Source organism: Anabrus simplex, chromosome 1 (assembly GCF_040414725.1).
Source record: "Anabrus simplex isolate iqAnaSimp1 chromosome 1, ASM4041472v1, whole genome shotgun sequence".
NCBI lineage: Eukaryota > Metazoa > Arthropoda > Insecta > Orthoptera > Tettigoniidae > Anabrus > Anabrus simplex.
In genome coordinates this window covers 1,082,482,279-1,082,506,060 of record NC_090265.1, presented here as the reverse complement: position 1 = coordinate 1,082,506,060, position 23,782 = coordinate 1,082,482,279, and the positions used below count along the sequence as shown (strand labels likewise).

The window sequence follows — 23,782 nt, the reverse complement described above, 5'->3', positions numbered from 1 at the left end:
TTTCTGTTAGCAAGTGGAGGAGCCTAGGCTAAATTTAAGAATCTTTAGAGGAACTAATTCTGATGTGTTATCACTTTTCATTCATATTATGAAGATCTATATTTTATCCGGCTACTTTTATTAGATATGACTGATCATTTTTTCATGCTTTCACAGCCTGTAATTGTAGACATGATTATAGGCTTTTTGGGCTTATGCTGTGTCAAGAAAATAGGATGAAATTCTTTGTTTCGCAGAGAACTTTGCATCTTCAGAAGAAAATCTGGACTGTTCATGAGAAGACTTCTCCAATAATGAAGTTTGAATTTAACAATTAGTAATAGAAAGTGGTATGTTCATTTGTCACCAGATGGCTCACCGTACGCTGGCACAGCATTAGCATTTCAAGTGGCAGCTGATGGCATCATCTAGAGTCAGTCTGGGAGGGTGGGCATAACAGGTGTACATACATTCTCTGTGAAGTGTAAATAATTTTACCTTATTTTCTTGACATGGCATAAGCCCAATAAGCCTATTTATTGTCTATGACTGATAATTGTGTGATTTTAAAGAGATATTCAGTCATGCTGTCATCAACTTCAAAATTTATAGTCATTGAATTGGAAATGATGAGGGTGGTTTGGTAGTTGCTGTGGTGTTGTGGTAGTATGTTTTCCTAAGAGAACTCGGCTACTTTACCAAGCATTTAGTGAATGAGCATGCCTAAAATAAAAAGCATATGTTAATAGTACTATTTAGTCCACTGTCGCCCATTGATGGCATTCATTTTTGTGTTGTAGGTTCCAACAATTGAGCCTCATCCACTCCCTCAACGATCTCCTGTCTTGGGTCTACGTTCGATTCAACTGCTTGAGATAAAAGCTCGTGGGCGATTTGGAGCTGTGTGGAAAGCTCAGTATAAATCGGAAACGGTTGCTGTCAAGATATTCCCCATACAGGTAACCATTTGCTCTATCTTGTTCATTTGTTTATATATATTATGTTCTTCCTACAACAAATGTAGTCAGTATATTTTCTCATTTTATTAATTTAATGCTGCAGTCTGCATAAATTTGTAGGATACAGTGTACAGATATTGAGATTTTGTTGTCTTTTGTTTCTTGGTTTTGTCATGGCTTGGCTGGAATTAGATATTTTTTTATAAATTGTGATTAGAGAGACATAAGGTAGTATATAACAAGTTGCCCAGAACAGGGGTTTCTGCGTTAGGAAGAATTTGACTACACGGTTATGACGTCAGCATGTTACCCGCCTCGCTGTAGGAGCACACCTGTCGTCAATCTTGCTGGAGAAATGGGCTTCAACAATCGACATTCGAAGTGGAATCCTGAAAGATATTCTGCGTTATGAAGATGGCTGCTGTCTCGTATCAAGACCACGAAAAAATGCAGTCCTTCAGTTTGATGAACTGCACGTTAAAAGTGCTTTATTATTATTATTATTATTATTATTATTATTATTATTATTATTATTATTATTATTATTATTGAATATCCAGTTACAAATCCTATTTTACGAGTAGTATATTAGGGCTATAGATAGTGAGACTATGTTAATACATGAGAATTGCATTTAAAATGGAAATGACTTATAAATGAGGTCGAGAAATTCAACAAACACTTTATAACAGCATCTTCTCTGAAATACCATAGTGACAGGTGCTTTGGTAGTCAATATTACACGTATTTAAATGCATTAATAATTCATATCTACTGTCAAAAATTGGACACTCAAATAAAAGATGAGGAACAGTTTGTGGCATTTCACAGGTAGGCCTACAGCTGTAGGGCTTCTGAATATTGATTTTAAACCTCTTGAAGTACGATCCAAACTTTCCATGTCCTGTCGGAAACTGAGTTATAATATGTTCATGTTGCAATAACCTACATTGGAGTCTGTCTTGAATACTGTAGAACCTCGATTATACGTTCCCAGAAACTACGTTTTCCCGTATTATTCGTTCAAATGATGTGGTCCCGCGAGCATCCTAATTAAATCATGTCGTAAAAATCCTGCATTATCCGTTCCTCGAAGAAACCATTTTCCGGGTCAACCGTCCAGAAATTTCAGTCCCATCAGTGCTAAATCCTCGATCACGCATTTTTCAAGAAATTGTATGTTACAAAAGGACGGCTACGGCATACTTACGGATCTTGGTGTTGACATCCCGTCATTGCGGTAATTTGAAGAAGTACTGTACTGGAAAAGCGATTGGCGGTGAACTTGCATAAGGGATCATCTTAGCATCGGATTTGGGTAGTATTGTTTAGAGAATCCTCCGAAATCAGAAAGCAGAGAGTGTCCACAAAAATTGGAAGGAGACAGAGCGCATTTCGACAGCTCTATTGAAAAACGGAACGAGTTTTGTCAAGGGTTCGTACTTGCAAAACGTCTACAATATGTCCAGGGTTAGTTGTTTATTTTTTACTTTTTTCGAGTGTATCGCCAAACAGGCTTTCGACATTTCCCTCAGGGCACTGTATAGTCACTTGGCTTTCAGGCTGAAATCGAAACTGCTCCTTCTTAAGTAACACAATTTTAGTATTTTAATATTATCGTATACGATTATGTTATCGAGACCAGATGTTGCACCTTACATACATAAAGCCATGAGAGGTTTTGGGATTGTCTATTACTGTTTTCGTCCTAATATAAGACTGGGAATTTCATGTTTTTGTGTTAAAATGTTATAACAGCTGTAGTTGTTTTATTTTCGCACATTACATTTAAGAACGTATCATTTCACACTCGTACTGACTTGTACATTGCGCGCGCTTTCCAGCTGAGCTCAAGGTCGCGAATAATCGTAATTTTGGAAGTGTTAATGATATTTTTTCTCTTTCCAATTTGATTGTGATTAGTGACGGGCAGAACTAAATATAATGCATTCGAGAACTTGAGGATTGATACTTTTGAAACCATATTCTCGAGTTCAACATAACCTCTAAAAGTCGATGTAGGCCTAACTTACGCGGTACAAGATTTTCATAAACTGACCGGAACAGTCTACCTACCAGTGACCAAATTACAATGAAGGATTAAAAAAAAAAAAAGGATTTTGCCATCATGTTGGACGCTTTTATATCTAATGTGCTTTATTTTATTAGATTAGAGAATAAAAAACTACTTGTGGTTGATTGTAGTTTGGCTTCGCGCTACGGAACTGAAAGAAGTTTCCAAAGGAATACGGCGAAGTTTCCCTGGTAAAATTGAATGTAAATTTTCGAGATTTTTAAGTTGCGTACCGGTAATTAACGTTTGTAAGATCATAAGTATACATATTTCATTTTTGTGATGTTTAGCCAAATTGTTGATGGTTCATTCGTTCCCGGATTTTCCATTTTCCCGTGTTGTACTTTTTTTTTTCCGTGGTCCCTCCAAAAACGGAGAATTGAGGTTCCACTGTATTTGGAAAGAGCAAATCCCTTGTTAGCCGGCCGTTTGTGCTGGTGATCAAAAACAGATCAGATGGAAGGCTTTTCAGGCGTTTGCTCTATTAACCAGCTTTTCGTCTTAGGTCTAACACTAGACTGATCAGAGTGGGATGTGTCAGACCCTACCCACTGACGCTGGGGTGTATGCAGGTGAACTTATTAGAAGCCCTTATAAGAGGCACAGTCTGATAACTGCATACGGGAGATAAATCTCCACAATGGAATTATTGCCCGCCTGGCAATTCCGAAAGTTCACCTGCATACACCCCAGCGTCAGTGGGTAGGGTCTGACACATCCCACTCTGATGAGTCTAGTGTCAGACCTAAGACAAAACGCTGTTTAATAGAGCAAACGCCTGAAAAGCCTTACATCTGATCTGTTTTTGACATGCTCTATTGGTGAAAAATATCTAATTCCCTCCATGGGAATTTAGAATTTTCCATACTCTGGTCTTCCATTCCTTGACTTCCTTACAAAGCATTTCTTCAGGAACGCACTCATATCTAGCAGGCTGTGCTTCAAGAGAGGATTTTGTTCCAAGATGGCTTCTATCAGTTCCTCCTCCTCAATCCCATGTATCATACCGTATAATCCCGAATACCACCCGGCACCGAATAAGACCCGCACCCTAAATTTGAGACGGCAAAATACGGAAAAAAATAAAAAATCAAATAACTTACATACTTATTTAATTTTTTTCAAATATACCACAAATATAAATCCAAACAGCTTACAAATAATAAAATCATCACAAAAATCATAAATAAAATCGGTCCAATACTCAGATCATTCACAATTCACCGTCATTTGAAGTTTCACCATAGGAACTTTCGTCATTGGCATCTTTCCACAAATAGTCATCCTCACTACCGTCCATTGAATTTGAATTTCCACATTTCTTAAAGCTTTTGGACACTAGATCGTCGGGAATGCGCGCCCATGTGGTCTTGATCCAGCTGCATATTAGTCCCACTTCAGGCCTCTTCACTCGTCCGATTGGTGTTAACGCGTGATCACCATCAGACATCCATTGGGTGTACAACTGTTTCATTGCAGTTTTAAAAGGCCACTCCACGCACACATCCAATGGCTGTAGAATAGAAGTGAGTCCTCCAGGAATTATCGCAAGATCGGTTTTTCCTTTCCTCATCATATCTTTTATGGCGTCAGTTGTATGTCCTCGGTAACTGTCCAACACAAGCATGTTTCAGTTTTTGTAACAAAGCTCCTGGGCAACTTTGCCAAACGCACTGTCCACCTAGCCGAACTCGTGTTCTAACAATAACACCAAACGGCAAGTTTCCTTTTGGAAGTGGTTTTCCTTTTCAGAACCACATATGGAGGGAGTTTGGTTTCATCTGCTAATACACACAACATTACTGTGCATCGTTGCTTTTTGTTACCACCTGTTCTGATGGTTACACTTTTAGAATCCTTCGTATCCACTGTACTTTCCAACGGCATTTCAAAATAGACAGGTGTCTGGTCAGCATTCCCAATTTGCGACAGCAAATAAGAATTTTGCTTCCTCAAATGAATAATGTGACGCAGAAAGGCCATTAATTTTTCTTCATACGCCCCAGGGAGACGTTGTGAACTAGACGTACGTCTCCGAATGCACAATCCCTTCCTCCAATAAAAGTTTCGTATCCATCCACGTCTTGCAGTAAAACCCTGTATTTTGAGTTCTTTTGCAATCTCTAGTGCTTTCAGTTGACACATTTCACTAGAAACACCATATCCTAACTCACGTTTTTCTATCACAAATTTGTGGAGTCGTTCAATTTCCGGAAACACTGCACTCCGCCTGCGGAATGCTCTGCAATTGCTGTTACTTTTTAGAAGGCTTTCCTTCTTCTTCTGCCAATCACTAATATACGATTCATCAATATCGTACTTTCTGCCAACGGCACGATTTCTGTATATTTCAGGTTCACTTACAACTTTAAGTTTCTCACGCACAGTAAATGACCGCAGACGCTGTTTTGAATCCATTGCTTACTATCGAGACTGCACTTTCACGGGACAGATACGGAACTCGAATGTGAGCGAGGTAGACTTCCGTAACCAATAGTCTTGACTCTCGCAAAGTACGATATCCTGTGAGATCAACTATTCGCGCACCCAGCATGCCAGCAACACTTGTGAAACAAATGACAATCAAGCATCCGCAACAGCAGCTTTCATGTTTACCACATATTTACCCATATTCTTTTATTTACTGTATTTCATTACCTTACATTTCGCGTTTACATGCCACTGTAACCGTATTGAGAAAAGTTCGATCTTCTTTTCTAGAACGCAACTAAAACACAATAAGACCTGAATGCCCATTTTCATGTGGTATATTGAGTACGGTATCCGTATTCAAATCTGTTTCAATACTCCGTGTAAACGTAGTAAATATTTACGAGAATGAACGGTTTGAATTCAACCCGCACCCAAAATTTAGAACCAATATTTTGGGGAAAAAAGTGTGGGTGGTATTCGGGATTATACGGTAATTGGAGGATTTCTTTTCTTCAAAATTCATGCAGACAAGTTAGATTCAGTTTCCTGGAGATGGTTTACAAAGTTCTTACACTCGTCATTATTTCTTAATTCCAATATAACACACTTATTTGGAATTTTCTTGATGTTTTTAACTCCTACATGTAGTGAAGCCAATTTTGTCTCACATTGCAAAATATTAAGAGTTTGTTGCGAATCTTTAACTTTCGTAATGTCCTTTGGAAACACCAGCACAACGTTAGCTGTTTTCTGTGAAACTGGTTGAGTGGACTGTGTAGTGAACTGAAGAACATCCGAGTAGCTCTGTTGTTTGCTTTCAGCTATAGTTAGTTCTTCCCATAACTGGAGAATGAATCAAGAGTAATCTTGATATTGTGTGCTGAATTAAGTACTCTCCTGTTCCATTGTTTGTTGATCCTGTTGTCAGAGTTAAAGCACCTCCTTTATGAAATTTATGTGATTTTCAGCACTACGATATAATTCATGCATATCACTACGCTCCGTCATCTTTGAATATGTCCCCCTGAAGGATGAAATTATAGGCCCCAGTTCATAGTTGTAAGCTGTGATGGTGAGAGGACTGTTCAAGAATTGGAAACAAGTAATTTATGCTGGTTTTGATAGGAAAAAATGAGAAAAGATATACTAGACAATTTGGTTTCATGTCGTTCATATATAGGGTGCAAAGTAATAGCATGTGTCTGTAACATGGTCAGAATGAATCAAGGCTTGTAGAAAGCATATGGAATCAGTGAAACAAAAACATGGTTTTTGAACCTACAGACAAGAGAAAAAGTGTACTACAGTAGAACCTTGATCATTCAAAATCGGTTCATTCAAAATTCCGCCTAATTTGAAGCAGCTCTCATTCCCTGAAACGTGAGGTTTTAATTTGAAATATGGATAATTCGTAATTCGAAGAACAATATCAGTCCCATTACCAAAATTCAGACTTTCAGTTCATAACTGCCTTTATATTTTTTTTAAATTAGTATTTTGCAGAGTAATTTAAATTAAAAATATATCCGTGTCATGATAGAATGCGTCTTCCAGAATGTGCAGGGGTAGCTTTCCGCATTTTCACTCACTTCGGTATGTCTACAGTGTGCTTCATATTTGTGAAGTTTGAGTGAAATCGCAATTCTTTTTTATTCAGCATTTTAAGGAACGCCACAATATCACGTAGGAGGCAGTGTGTGGAGAAGCACAACCCGGGAACACTAGCAATAACACCAATATAAATGGTCCATTATTGGACATTATAAATTTTCCAGCTAACTCATTCCTGGTTGCCAGCGTTTCACCTCCGTGTGCTAGGTTGGGCTCGTCAGTTGGTACCTAGCACACCTACCAAGATGCATGGCTAGTACATACCGTGGAGGCCACTGCGTAAGCTACTTGAAGCCACCGGCAGTGCCAATGCACTATGTGAAGCAGATGATATATCAGTCATAGTGAGACAAAGTCTCTCATAGTGCATTGGCACTGCCGGTGGCTTCAAGTAGCCTACGCAGTGGCCTCCACTTTATGCACTAGTCATGTGTCTTGGTAGGTGTGCTAGGTAACAACTGACGAGCCCAACCTAGGGGGCAAAATGCTTTCAACCAGGAATGAGGTAGCTGGAAAATTTATAATGTCCAATAATGGAACATTTATATTGGGATTATAAATTTACTCATTCGGGACAAATATTTCAGATTCCCTATGGGAATCAACATCTATGTTAACACTAGTGATGCCGACAGTTGGCGAAAAAGCATGCTCATATAACTAGTTCGTGTGCACCGAACAATATTGTCAATGCTGATGAAACTGCATTGTTTGTTCTTTATGCCGAGCTCAAACGGACTTACTACGTTTTAAAGGAGAGAAGTGCCAGCTGGGAAATCGTACAAGGGTGGGGGCATTGTAATGTGTTTCAATGCACACAGAAGGAACGGAAGTGAGAGACTTCTCCCCTCGTCATAGAAAAGTTCAAAGCCACGATGTTTTAAGGGCATCGGACACTTTCCGTGCAAGTACAAGGCCTCTAAAAAAATGCAAACAATACAGTAATCCAAGAAATAAAGCATTTGCATAGGGGAGCTGGCATAATTTGTCCTCGTCTTTGAATCATGTGTTTTTTCCTTCGTTGTGTGAGGTTATGTTTGCCAGTGATTTATCCAAGTGCTTTGATTGAATTATGTAAATGCACCTTGTTAGATACATTTTGGAAATAGTTTTTTCCATAGCATTTGGAAGGCTTAAACTGTGAATGAATGTGATTGCATGCATTAATAGGCCTTAGACTACTTTGTGACAAGGCAAGGGTTGGCATTTCTGAATTACGAGAGCAGTGCCATGGTGGGAAATCATACAGGGATAGAGTCACTGTACTGTGTTGCTGTGCAGACAGAAGCGAGAGATTTTCTCCCCTCGTCATAGGAAAGTTCAATAAGCCACAGTGTTTTAAGGGCATTGCGTACTTTCCGTGCAAGTACAGGGCATCTAAAATTCATACTGTACATTAATCCATTGAATAAAGCACATGCACAGGGAGCCAGCGTAGATTTTGCCCCGTTTTTGGATCATGCTTTTATTTTTCTTTCGTTGGGTGAGGTTATGTTTGTTAGTGAGTTATCCAAGTGCATTATTTGAATAATGTAAATACACCTTGTTGGATACACTTTAAAATATTTTTGTTTCATGGAATTTGAAAAGTTTAAAACTTGAATCAAGGTTAACTGCATGCAGTAATGGGTCTTAGAATATTTTGTGATGCGGCAATTCTGAATTACGAGTTGGTGGTTAATTCAAAATCATGTAATTCGAAGTCCTATTTTTGTGTCCCAACGACTTTGAATTAACAAGGGTTTACTGTACACAGCAGATACACCTCACCTATTGAAACTAATTAGGAACTGGTTTCTCAACACCGGCTTCAAGTTTTCTGATGGTAAAGTTGTCTTGAAAGAATCTGTGGAAGCTCTGGTTAAGAATGACAGTCACGAAATTAAAGCTTGTAACACAATTTCATTCATCTGAACTGTAGGGGCACAGAAAGGATGAACGTAAAAAAATGTGTAGAATTAATGCCACACAGTGTACAGCTAGCTACAGCATTACTTCATTTCAGATTAGGAGGTGATGCAACTGTTGCCAAAAACAAGAGTGAACTCATTGAAACTGTTAATAGTTAGTGCGGTCTCATGAATTCCTACAGTTCGGCAATTGCTAAAATCCCTAGCAAAAATGTGTATTGGTCTTCATTTAAAACAAGACAAAATTTTAGATAAAATGTGTGGTTTTATCAGTATGACCTGCAAGGGGAAAAAAGTTAAGCAAGTGTTCCAGAAAGCTATTCTTATGACTATCTCCTCCGTGAAGTATCTGATCTCAGAAGTTCAGAATTTAGGAATGAAGTACATTTTAACCCACCAACTGAACAAAGATTCACTCAAGAATTTGTTTTCCCATATTCATTCTCGAGGAGGATTATATGCTCACCGTACCACGCCAAATGCTCTTTATAGTCATCGGATGATTATTTTACTTAACCTGTTAAGTGGGGAGGTCATAAACAATAAATTCTTGCGTAGTGGGGAATCGTTTTCAGTAAAATTTTATTTAAAAAAGAAATCGTTTTTGCCAACCTACACCCGCTTAAATATTATATTATGTTAAACTTAGCACAAAATTATACTTTGCAGTGTAAATTGCGTTATTATTTACAATTAAAACAATTTTTCAATTCATCCAGTGTCAGTGCAAAAATTGCATATGTGCCATTTCGTATTTACTCCGATTCGGAGTATTATTTGTGTTGCTTATACTAATTCATCGTTGAAATGCGTAACACACAAATTAATAATTATCAAATACTCCAAATAATAGAGACACATTCACTCAAATACCACATTTTCCTGAAATAAAATAGAAAAATGTACTCACCATGTAGGCCTATAACTTGCCATTATAAAAGGCAGCGAGTAATCCACGAGTTCATTCGTCACAATTTTGTCACCACATTACACAGAATTACACTACACTGTTCAACACTATTTACACTAATTATTTACACTCAATAGCTATAAGAAATGACTGGAAAAAAAATTGAAAAAAACTATTTCAGGATGGTCATTGATAGTTGCCGGCACACAGATTGTACAGCGGTCACCAAGTGTAGACTATGAGCTTCTCAAATTCCACGAGCATGGAACCTGAGGCTCGCTGGCATATTTGCATTGCTCATACTTCAGATGTATGGTATAGACTGAAGCAAGGAGAGGGGCACAAAACGACATTGCATACTAGGCAACAATACTGAGCATCCCGCCGCTGGCCTTTCGCCACGCAAACAACACATCTCTTATTTGTGTGCAGTCTTGATTTTGAGGCTGGATTGAAATCTGGAAAATGCCTTCCCCCGAGAATCGAGTTGATAAGTCAGTGGGTGCAGGTCTTACTGATCAAATTGGCAAGGCTGCGTTAGGGGTACTGTTCGCATTCTTCTAAAATAGTTTCTGCACAATTTGAATACAAAACTCCAGCTGAGTGAATTTACCGCCATGTTTCTTATATATCATGAAAGCATTGAACATTGTTATGTCCAGGAGGTGTCTAAAAATCTTGTGGCAATATTTCTTCATTCTTTTTCTCGCCGTACTGTATGGCACGATACATTCGTCCAATAAGTCCACCCCTCCCATTGAGTCATTGTACTCAATACATACGACCGGCTTCTCTTTGGTTTCTCCTTTCTTGTTTAGAACAGTGCGCATTTCGGCGTCATGAATACCACTCAGCATGCAGACGTCTCTCTTGTCTTTCCATTTCAAGGCCATGAGTTTGTTTTTATAGGCGAAAGCCACCTCCCCTTTTTTCAACTTTTCCCCATGACGCCCTTCAGAAGATTTTCTCTGTTAGATTTTACAGTACCAACATCATCTGTCTGAAACTCATTGAGCTGATCAAAGAGTTCCGGGCTACTGTAATAATTATCTAGAGCTATGAGGTATCCCTTATTTAGAAGAGGTTCGGCTAGAGCAAATACAATTTTCAAGAGCTTGGTGTACTGAGAAATATTTACTCCACAAACCTCATTTACTAGCTCAGTTTCCTTGCCTGTGTACCACAGGATATTCCACACATATCCTGTTTTAGCCTCACATAATTTAAAAGATTCCATCCCGAAACAAGCTTTCTTCTTTGGAATGTACATTTTCCACCCCAAGCGACCTTTCCGAAAGAGTGAACTTTCATCAATCGATAGACGATCATCTGGCAAATAGGAATTTTAAATTTTGATACAAGAATGTCTAAAACTGGCTTCACTTTGTAGAGTTTTGGGGATACTTGCTGATCGTAAGCCTCATTATCTGAGAAATGTAAAAATTTCAGAAGGAAAAATGTTTTTCAGACATAGTCTCGTAAAACACGGGCGTAGCAAACAATCTATTACGTGAAAAATAACGAGATAGCTTCTGCTTTTGAATTATACCCTGAAGTATAAAGATCCCAAATAAAAGTTTTATTTCTTCCTTGATAGTAGGAACCCAATCCTGCTTCTTCTTTTCATTTTAGCTCTTCCTTTACTAGCTTGTATTGACTGCTGAGCGTACAGATTAGTTTACTCAGCAGTAAGTTCGCACAGTTAATTGTCAATGAAACGCTCATATATTTTGTCCGATTCTTTTTTATTTAAAAGTTCGCCCTGAGTTCCACTTTGGCATGTAGGTGGAAATCGGGATCTCCTATATCCGCTTACATCCCAGTCACTAGGCGGAGTAGGAGGCAAATTGCTCTCACTTTCTGACTCGTTACTCTCATCGGAGCTCGAATTCGACACCTGTCCACGGCATCCAGGCAGGAGGCCTACTCCGACGGAAGCACTCATGCTTGGAGCATCTAATAGCGGGATAGATTCACCATTATTATCTAAACTAGAATCACTGCAACTATCTTCCTCACTGAGTTTGAGAATATCCCTTATATCATCACTCGGAAGATCTACAATTCTTTTGGACATGTTCACAACAAATAGGAAACGCTACATGTAGAATTAAAACAATAAATCACAAGAGTTATTTATATACCAACAAAACAACTTATGAGAGCTGAAAACATTCACACCGAGACACGCAATTATACGCTTCACGCAGCACACTGACTAAGCTTCTCACCAAGGGCCACATAGGTTGTTCTTGCACTACGCAGCTATGTAGCAGATAACAAGGGGATTCCCAGACAAGAACTGCTTAGATACACGAAGGTGAAAAAATTTCTGTCAGATGACAGCACCTCTCGGAACATACAGACAAAGTTTCAAACCTACCGCTTGTGTCGTAACGGAGATAAAAAGTAAAAACCTTCCACACTTTACATAACACGCGCCCACCAGCAGGCTTGCTCCAGCCGCGTCACCTGAAGCAAGCTCCATTCTACAGGTTAATCAAAATATATAGTCAAGTGTTCCACCTTTACAATACTAACATTTTTTAAGTGTATTTAATGATATCGGAACATATCTCATCTATCTTGTAGACATCATCAGCCGAATAATTGTAAGATTAAGAACAATGGACAAGGAAGTTGCCTAACACAGAAATACGAAGTGGAGAAGAAGAGTGGGACAATTTAAGACAGACATTTTTGGAAGCAGCAATTGAGTTATGCGGGAAAACAAAAGCAAAGGTTAAGGGAAAGGAGACACGGTGGTGGTCAAACAAAATAAAAGAAGAAATAAAAGAAAGGAACAAGGTGAAGAAAGAAATGGATAAGTTAGTCGTGCATATGCTGCCCCATGGCTGAATACTTGTTGTATTTCCTAGCATTAACATGTTCTGAGTAGCACGTCGAAAAGCTTCTGCCTGTCTGGCTGGTGTATGAAGCTTCATACTTTTAATTACATTTAAGCCTGTAAACCCCTGCTTTTGAAAACTTATTTTGTTTGTTAACTGAATGTAAGCCTGCCTACACTAATCGCTATCTTCATGCAGATTCTCTCCACCATCCAGCACAAAAACAAGGCATTCTCACGACACCAAGAGGGCGAGACAAATTTGTGAGCCATCAAATATCCAGGTGGAGATGGACACACTCAGTCACGATCAAGGGTAATTGGTTGCAGCAATTTGCAGATTCATAGAGGCCTGCATCTCAGAGAAACGACCAAGCAAAGCTCACAGAAGGAAGAAGTGAAGGGAACTGCCTACCTGCCTTACATTCACAACACCACTGATCAAATTGCCAAGGTCCTCCACAATATAAAAACTGTGTTTGACACCATCACTAAAATTGCTCACAGTCTGGGTAAAACCAAGGACAAATTGTCCCCACTTTTACATCCTGTGGTATACGAAATTCCGTGTACTAGTGGTAAGGTATACATTGGCCAGACATGCTGGTCCAGTGGTACTCGTATCAAGGAACATGAACGAAATATTTGTCTCAACCAGCCAGACAAATCAGCAATAGCTGAGCACACACTATCATCGGGTCATGATGTCGTGTTCCAAGATGCTCGAGGTCTTACCCACACTAGACACTACAGGTCCAGGATTATACGGGAAGCTGTGGAAATACATAGAAATCCTAACAATTTTAACAGGGACACTGGCTCTCAGTTAAGTAATACGTGGTTGTCAGCCATTAAGGATTTACATACGTAGTTCCCTTCCCTGTCCCTTCGCTATTGTTTTTTCGTTTAGGATTTTTCCTAATTCGTTTGTTCCTCATCACCAGATGTTTCATTCAATGCTTGTGTCAAAGTCATACTTTCGTATGTGCGTACACCTGTTATGTTATGTGACCCTTTCAGACTGAAATGAAATGCCAAATGCTTTTAGTGCCGGGATGTGTCCGAGGATTTCGGCTCGCCAGGTGCAGGTCTTTTGGTTTGACTCTCGAAGGCGACCTGCTCTTTGTGATTAGGATGAAATGATGATGAAGACGACATATACACCCAGTCCCCGTGCCAGGGGAATTAACCAATTATGATTAAAATTCCCGACCCTGCCGGGAATCGAATCCGGGACCCCTGTGGCCAAAGGCCAGCACGCTAACCATTTCCATAGAGCCAGACCCTCTCAGACTGATTCTGATGGTTCCGTCAGCTTCCGCTTCAAACACTAGCGCTGCACCGCGTCCGGAGAGCCATCTGCTGATGAATGAACGTACCACTTCCACTTCTGTTATAGCGTCTAAATTGAAACATCGTTGTTTGAGAAGCCTTTCTCGTGGACAGTCCAGATTATCTTCTGCTGGCGCAGAGCAAAGTTCTCTGCAAAACGTAAAGAATTTCACCTTTTTTTTTTTTTTTTTTTTCTTGACACGGCATAAGCCCAAAAGCCTATATCATGTGTGTAAGTATGGGCCGTGAAAGCATTAATGGCAATATCATGTAATTATTATTAGGACTATAATAAAGCAACAGTGAATGATTATCAATTAAACAATATTGTTGCTCTTTGTATTACCTTCCACAAATAATTCACAGGTTAAACTAATGAAGCTTTATATGAATAGTTCGGGAAAATTATTAAGGTGCAATTCAAGCAGATGCAAGATGTTGTTTATTTGGAAAATCATGCATAAATTCAAAAAATCATGCCTATAACTATGACCCAAGTATACAGATGAAAGCAGTACTGTACTAATGTACTAAAAAAATTCAGAGGACAAACAGAGCAAAATGTTTAACAAAATTGCACCTTATAATAAAGTTCCAGATTTTAGAGAGGTAGTACTGTTGATTTGAGATGTTCTGTGATAGCCTAGCATAACATTTACAGTACCATATATGCACAAAAGGCCATCAAATAACCCCCTAACACCCTAATTTTAGGAGAGGAAATTCTGAATACTTAGATTGTAAACTGTAAATGGTACAGTACAATAAATGATACAATTATGAATAATTTCATCGCATCGTATCCTTGGCCGAATAGTGAGTGCAGAGTCCTTTGTTTGAGAGTGTCACCAGCTCAATTCCCGGCTGGGTTGGGGATTTTAATTCTTTGTGGTTAATTCTTCTATCTTGGGACTAGGTGTTTGTGTTTGTCCCAAACTCTCATCTTCATACTACACAATACATCATATAACTAACCACCACAAAAATACGCAGTAGTGAATACAGCCCTCTACATAGAGTTGGCTTCAGGAAAGGTATCTTGCCATAAAACAGAGCCAAATCCACATGTACGACACAGTTCGCACTTGTGACAATGCAAGGGTGTGGAAAAGCAGAAGAAGAAGGTTTATTAGTAGCCTGTACTCCTGCGGCATTTCAAAATATACTGATATCTGGTGTGCATTACCAATTTACGAGACTACATACAAAATTTTCTGGTGCAAACTCGAAACAATTTGGCAGAAATTCACTATCTTTTCTTCATAATTGGCTGGGAGATGTTGCACAATGTTTGTTTTCTTAAAAAACTGAATATTTATTTCAAAAGCACGCATGAGACATCCACAGTTAACCTTACACCCTGTAATTTAGCTTTCAACTGACACATTTTATTCATTGCTGCACATACACATTGTCTCGTTATAGTCACATATCCTGTTTTTGATTTCTGGAAACTGCTTTTTTTTTTTTTTTTTTTTTTTTTCGCGAAGTGCCTAGCGGTTACTGTTTGTCTGCTCAAGACTAGCTTTTTTTCTCGAGTCATGGAACGTATCACAGCTCTTGTCCTCATGGTACTTTCTTCCTGCAACATGATTACCAATTTACTCTGCCCCTTCAATAATGTGCGGTTTTTTTTTTTTCCTCCCCTCTCTACATCTCACTGACTCAGATAGGTCTTATAGCAACGAAGGGGTAGGAAAGGGCTACCAGTGGTGAAGGAAACAACCATGGCCTTGATTAAGGTTCAGCCCCAGCGTTTGGCTGGTATGAAAATGGAAATTGATATTTAGAAATTTCATGATCCGTATTGAAGTGGGATTACAATAATTGAAATTAAGAGGGCTTCTCCTATTCAATACAAAGACATTTATTAACGTGAATGAATCACATATCGTTCACATGAGGTACTAGTTTCGGCACTAAACTTGTGCCATCATCAGCCAAGAAGTCAAATCGGGCAAACACAATATAACTTTAAAACAACTTTAAAACACACTATAACACCTGCACAGATGAATATGAAATAAAATATGGTAAATGATGATATTGCATTTCAGTTTAAAATCCATTTAAATGACGATGACTCCGTTGTTGTATACCCATGGCGGTTTGTCCAGCTTGTATATGTTTTTAGTTTTTTAATCTGTTAAAATTATGCTGCAGAGTTTAATGTCGTATGAAGTTAACACTGTGTTCTGTAGTTGGGTTCTGAAAAATAAACATGCATATGATGAACTTGGTTAGATCCAAAGAATTAATTCCCACTTCAATATGGGTTTTGGAACCTGGAGAAGAAATTAAGTCAAATTAGGCAAAAGATAGGAAGGAAAGAATAAAAAGAAAAGTCTAGAAAAGACGAGAGACGACTAGAAACAAACTCACCTTGAGCAGCCTGATTGATCGGCGGACGGAGCTGGATTAATGGATGCGATCATGAGGTTAAGAGGCGCGGCAGAGGGGAGGAGAGGGGAGGGGTAGAGGCGGAGCAACTGTCATGGAGCTAAGGCGGAGCGGAAGGATGTGGTAGTGGGGGTAAATGATGTGGATATATACTGCGTATGGTTTGAAATATTGAATTGTTTTTAGGCGGTCTAATATTTTTTAACCATTTAATTACAAGATCGAAAAGAATATTAGATTTCTCGGAAATTTCATTTAAATTATAGGGTTGAAATATTGATCGCAATGAATGAAACAGATTTCGACAATGTTCATGATTGGCCCTTTGTTTTCTATTTGTGTCTCAAAGTCATGTTTTATATCAGTGAACTTATGATTAGAGTCATGAATGTGTTGACGTGCTCTGAATATCTGGTTGTGAAGCTGCGTCCTGTTTGTTCCACATAAGAGGCGCTGCAGTCGATACACTTGAATCTATAGATTCCAGATTTAGAAAATCTGTTAGATGTGTTGAATTATGTATAATTTTTCAAGTCCTATTATTAGTTCTGAAGAAAATTTTTATGTTATGTTTTCAAAAGAGATTGGTGATTTGATGGTCGGTGTCTAAATACGAAGCATGTTTTTTAAATAAGGTCCGTTTTGTTGTAGACACTAGTAGTTCGCGCACACATCGCAACGAGCGCGTGCATCGTGTACCGGCATGCCTCGGGAACAACTGTGCTCAGTTTCAGCTCTGTAGCTAACCTGTACGGTTCTGTTCAGTGCTTTCAAAATGTTTAAGACTATCAACTTGCCCGCCGCGTGTGAGGTTCGGTCAGTGATACGGTTTTTGTCAGCAAGGAACCTGTCTGCTGCAGAAATTCATCGACGGAATTGTGAAGTTTACGGTGATACTGTTATGAGTGAAAGCAAAGTGCGTAAGTGGGTACGACAATTCAAAGGTGGCCATGACAGCGTCCATGATGAGGACCGCTCCGGTCACCCTTCTTTGATTACGGATGATTTGGTGACTTCAGTTGAAGCGAAGATTCATGAGAACAGGTGCTTCACAATAACAGGTCTCTCAAATGAATTTCCTGACGTGTCGAGATCAGTGCTTTACAACATTGTTTCTGAACACCTAAAATTTAGGAAACTGTGCTCCCGTTGGGTCCCGAAACTCCTAACAGAGGACCACAAAAACCAAAGATTTGAGTGTGCGATGAAGTTATTGACTCGTTATGACGAAGAAGGTGACGGCTTCTTGAGTCAGATCGTAACTGGAGACGAAACGTGGGTTTCGCATATCACGCCCGAATCGAAGGAACAGAGCATGGAATGGAGACACACACACTTGCCTGTAAAGGTGAAGGCCAAACAGACTCTGCCCCAGCGCAAAATCATGGCGTCGGTGTTTTGGGATAGGCATGGTGTTTTGTTGGTCGACTTCATGCAACGAGGAACCCCCTATCAATGCAGAAGCATACTGCCAAACTCTTTTATTTATTTACTTTTTTTTTTCTTTTTTCTTTTTAACCCATTCTGGAACCTAAGTAGCATAATGACCTGCTGCATCTTATCCAGAGCCCCTTTAGCCACCACTTTTCAGAGTTCCTTTATAAATTGGTATTATTATAGATTCCTTCCATTCCTTTGGTATTACACTATTATTTCTGACATAGTCAAAGAGAAATTTTAAATAAAGCACTATGTACCACCCCATTGTCTTTAATACCTCCCTCCTCACTTCCTGCTGCTTTTCCTTGCTGAAGCAGTTGGATTTCTCTGAAAATATCTTCATTTGTGAATGAGAAGCTTCTTGTTTCCCCTCTGTCTCTCTCCCTTTCTATCTTCTATTTCGGTTTCCAACTCCTGACAATCATCTACTGATTCTCTGAATTCCCTACTAAATAGGTTTGCTTTTTCAGTATCTGTTAAATAGTGTTCAGCCCCTTCTCCCACCATTGTAGGAATTTGGATTCCTTTTCCTTGTTGATTCCTGATATATGAATACAGCTTTTTCCATTTCCCTTTGTGGTCATTACCCTCTTGAAGTATGCCATTCATATAATTCTCTTTTGCTTCCTTTTTCACTGTATTCAGTTTCCTCATTAGCTGTTTTCTAGTTTCTCTACTCTCCCTACCCTCTTTGATTTTCCTGTTTACTATTCTACATTTTCTTTTTAATTTTCTTATTTCCCTTGTATAATAAACAGGGTCTGAGGTCAATTTACCCTTCTTAACAGGTACAAATCTCTTCTCTCCTTCCCAAATGATTCCTTTAAATTTAGCCCAAAGTGTATCCACATTATTCCCTTCACTTATCCAACAACTGAATTGTGATTTAAGGTAAGTCCCAAATTCATCAACCTTAGTTTTTTTGTACAATTTCTTATCTTGTGTAACCCTCTAATTGAGCCTTTTTGGTACGAGTCCTACATCCATTATTACAGCTTTATGGTCTCCTATTCCTTCAATTACCTCAGTTTTATCAACAACTAGCTGATGTACCCGTGCTTCGCTACGGAATTCTCAAAAAGACTGACTTGGTGATTTTCCTAACTGAATTCAACATAGGTCATTACAAAAACGTCAGTAGGAATGTAGCGATTGAAAGCAATGTTATGATATAAAATACTCGATCAAATGAAAAACCGCACACTTTCTCACTTTCAACGAACAGTACTACAGTGCCGATCTAAGAGTCCAAAGTTCCAGAGCTGGAATAACCAGGTCGCAGACTGCCGTGAACACTCCTCTGTCATTATTCCGTTAAATATGCACACTACTCATTCCAATCAGTGGCTCAGAGTAGGGATTGTATAGCTCGAATACTATGATAAACCAGTGTGTTTCGTACCAGATATATCAGAAAATGTATGAACCAGAGGAATGGCATGCTAAAGAAGAAAGTTATCTTACACCCCAGCTACTTCCCACCAATATACAGGCAGGCTGTTACACTCGGTACGACCAAGCGAGTTGGCCGTGTGGTAGGGGCGCGCAGCTGTGAGCTATCATCCGGGAGATAGTGGATTCGAACCCCACTGCCGGCAACCCTGAAGATGGTATTCGGGAGATGGTGGGTTCGAGCCCCAATGTCGGCAGCCCTGACGATGGTTCTCCGTGGTTTCCCATTTTCACACCAGGCAAATGCCGGGACTGTACCTTAATTAAAGCCACGGCCGCTTCCTTCCACTTCCTAGACCTTTCCTATCCCATCGTCGCATAAGACATATCTGTGTCGGTGCGACGTTAAGAAAAAAAATGGTATTCCGTGGTTTCCCATTTTCACACCAGTCACACCAGGCTGTACCTTAAAGCCAAGGCCACTTCCTTCACACCACTATTCATTTCCTATCCCATCGTCGTCATAAGACCTACCTGTGTCGGTGCGACGTCAAGCAAATTTTAAAAAACCTCGGTTCGCTGCAGTAATCCTATCTATCGGGGATGAGAGGAAAGAGAAGACAAAAAGCACATCACAAAAACAGTGGTCAATGTAGTGTTATTGTTGATAAAGTTTATGAGCTTTCTATATTGCAGGCCTTCACATTAGTTTTCTTTCGACTCTGTGATATTAGGGTGTCTTACAAAATTATTGATATCGTAGACTGTAGTTCCTTATTCTCAGTCTTTACATACCGATTTTCACTAAATTCTGTTTACCCATTTTCTCGTGACTCGGCGCTGATATGGACTTAAACAAAAATCCAAATTCATGAATATCTCTGATTATATGCGGTACGGTAACAATGTATAAGACATAAGTGATCGGAAATTTAATAAGTTCTTACATAACTACTACTAACTTACGACATAACTAAAGTTATGTTAGTTATGTAGTATTTATCGATACGACCACTAATAACATAAATAACTTATTTGAGAATTACATTTCAGACCTTCCCCTAAACTACCATTCCACTCAGCGTGAATAAAATAATTTCTAGCCTAGAGTGCAGTGGTTCATCACCCGTCATTACATACCGATTTTCATTAAATTCTCTTCAGCCGTTTTATCGTGATGCGTGTACATACAGACAAACAGACAGACAGACAGACGGACAGAAATTAGAAAAAAGTAAAAAAAATACATTTCGTCACTGTGGACATAACCGACACAGAAATACCATTCTTTTCAAATTCTGAGTAATGTACAGACAAAACTCTTATTTTATATATATAGATTTATCGATACGACCACTAATAACATAAGTAACTTATTTGAGGATTACATTTCAGGCCTTCCCCTAAACTACCATTTCACTCAGCGTGAATAAAATAATTTATAGCCGAGCTTGTAGTGGTTCATCGCCCGGCATTAATACCGATTTTCATTAAATTCTCTTCAGCCGTTTTCTATTGATGCATGTACAGACAGACAGACAGAAATTACGGAAAAGTAAAAAATGCATTTTCTTGTTACTGTGGTCATGACCGATACAGAAATACCATTCTTTTCAAATTCTGAGCAATGTACAGACAAAACTCTTATTTTATATATATATATATTTCCCATGATTTAACCAAGAATACATCTAGTAAGTTATTGAGACGAGTCGGTTCTTGTACTACTTGTGTAAATCCTCCCTCCCAAATTAACTTATTTGCCAGTTTCTGTTCATGGGCTTCACTTGCAGCTCCATTCCATTCAACTTCAGGCAAATTTAGATCTCCCCCAATTATTACCATATCATTATTATTGTTTATATGAGTATAATATATTAGTTTCTCAAATATTTCCGTGTCTCCTCTCTTCCAGGCCTGTATGTTCCTATAATAAAATAAGAGTTTTGTCTGTACATTGCTTAGAATTTGAAAAGAATGGTATTTCTGTATCGGTCATGACCACAGTAACAAGAAAATGCATTTTTTACTTTTCCGTAATTTCTGTCTGTCTGTCTGTCTGTCTGTCTGTCTGTATGTATGTATGTATGTATGTATGTATGTATGTATGTACACGCATCACGAGAAAATGGCTGAAGAGAATTTAATAAAAATCGGAATGTAAAGTCGGGTGATGAACCACTACAATCTAGGCTATAAATTATTTTAATCACGCTGAGTGAAATGGTAGTTTAGGGGAAGGCCTGAAATTTAATTCTCAAATATTTGTTATTAGTGGTCGTGTCCTAATGAAAATCACTAGACAAAGATGGGAAATAAGTCGCTACAATATAGGCTATACACGCTGAGAAAAATGGTAGTTTAGGGGAAGTCCTAAAATTTAATTGTCAAATATTTATTTTATTAGAGGTCGTATCTTCACGAAAATTGGTATGCAAAGTCGGGGAATATGTCGCTATAATCTAGGCTATCAATAATGTTATTCGCACTGAGTGAAATGGTAGTTTAGGGGAAGGCCTGAAATGTATAATCTATCTATATATATAAAATAAGAGTTTTATCTGTACCTTGCTCAGAATTTGGAAAGAATGGTATTTCTGTGTCGGTCATGACCGCAGTAACAAGAAAATGCATTTTTTACTTTTCCGTAATTTCTGCCTGTCTGTCTGTCTGTCTGTATGTATGTGTGTGTGTTCATGCATCACGAGAAAATGGCCGAAGAGAATTTAATAAAAATCGGAATGTAAAGTCGGGTGATGAACCACTACAATCTAGGCTATAAATTATTTTAATCACGCTGAGTGAAATGGTAGTTTAGGGGAAGGTCTGAAATTTAATTCTCAAATAAATTATTTATGTTATTAGTGGTCATATCGATAAATACTACATAACTAACATAACTTTAGTTATATCGTAAGTTAGTAGTAGTTATGTAAGAAGTTATTAAATTTCCGATCACTTATGTCTTATACATTGTTACCGTACCACATATAATCAGAGATATTCATGAATTTGGATTTTTGTTACTAAGTCCATATCAGCGCCGAGTCACGAGAAAATGGGTAAACAGAATTTAGTGAAAATCGGTATGTAAAGACTGAGAATAAGGAACTACAGTCTACGATATCAATAATTTTGTAAGACACCCTAATATCACAGAGTCGAAAGAAAACTAATGTGAAGGCCTGCAATATAGAAAGCTCATAAACTTTATCAACAATAACATTACATTGACCATTGTTTGTTGTGATGTGCTTTTTGTCTTCTGTTTCCTCTCATCCCCGATAGATAGGATTACTGCAGTGTACCGAGGTTTTCTTAATTTGCTTGACGTCGCACCGACACAGGTAGGTCTTATGGCAACGATGGGATAGGAAATGAATAGTGGTGTGAAGGAAGCGGCCTTGGCTTTAAGGTACAGCCCGGTGTGACTGGTGTGAAAATGGGAAACCACGGAATACCATCTTCAGGGTTGCCGGCAGTTTCGAATCCTCTATCTCCCGGATGCAAGCTCACAGCTGCGCGCCCCTAACCACACGGACAACTTGCCTGGTCGTACCAACTGTAATGGCCTGCCTGTACATTGGCGGGAAGTAGCTGGGGAGTAAGATAAATTTCTTCTTTAGCATGCCATTCCTCTGGTTCATACATTTTCTGATATATCTGGTACGTAACACACTGGTTCATTATAGTATTCGAGCTATTCAATCCCTACTCTGAGGCTTTGATTGGAATGAGTAGTGCGCATATTTAACAGAATAATGACAGAGGAGTGTTCACGGCAGTCTGCGACCTGGTTATTCCAGCTCTGGAACTTTGGACTCTTAGATTGGCACCGTAGTACTGTTCGTTGAAAGTGAGAAACTGTGCAGTTTTTCATTTGATCAAGTATTTTATATGATAACATTGCTTTCAATCGCTACATTCCTACTGACGTTTTTGTAATGACCTGTGTTGAATTCAGTTAGGAAAACCACCAAGTCAGTCTTTCTGAGAATCCCGTAGCAAAGGACAGGTACGTCAGCTAGTGTTCCTATAATTCCCACCTCCTTCATATTATCACAAACTAATTTTATCCCTAATATTTCATCCCTTTCATCGGTAAACCATTCATGCGAACAATAAGTTTCCTTCACCAGAATAAACACACACACACACCCCTTTTTTATCTCCTCGGTCTCTACGATAGACTGTGTACCCTTCTGGAAATACTTCTCTATTACCCACCCCTTCTCTCAACCACAATTTGCCCGGTAGAAGAAAGGTAGAGGGAGTTGCTTTTAGTAGTAAAAGTGGAGAAAATAACACTACATTAGCTACAACTGCACAAACTTTTTATCTTGTCATCCAGTCTTTAAAAAAAATAAGACGTTTGTGATTTGTTTCAGGTAAGAACCTAACGTGACATTTCTTAGAAGAACTAACTTTGCAAGTCTTTAAAGTATTAACAGTTAGGCCTATAGGTTATAAGGCAGCATGCATAATTTCTGATAA

At 38.7% G+C, this 23,782-nt stretch overlaps 1 protein-coding gene across 4 annotated transcripts in view; it reads left to right on the top strand.

Annotated features, from left to right (window-relative positions):
• put (activin A receptor type 2 punt) overlaps positions 1-23,782 on the top strand; it is a 317,293-nt gene that overhangs the window by 114,189 nt on the left and 179,322 nt on the right. For all 4 annotated transcript variants that reach the window (XR_010858587.2, XM_067137221.2, XM_067137220.2 and 1 more), the window contains exon 5: positions 780-938. Coding sequence is in view for 3 of the 4 variants with exons in the window: in XM_067137221.2 (XP_066993322.1) it covers positions 780-938 (159 nt within the window). In the remaining variant the exon portion in view is untranslated. The remainder of the gene's footprint in view (positions 1-779; positions 939-23,782) is intronic.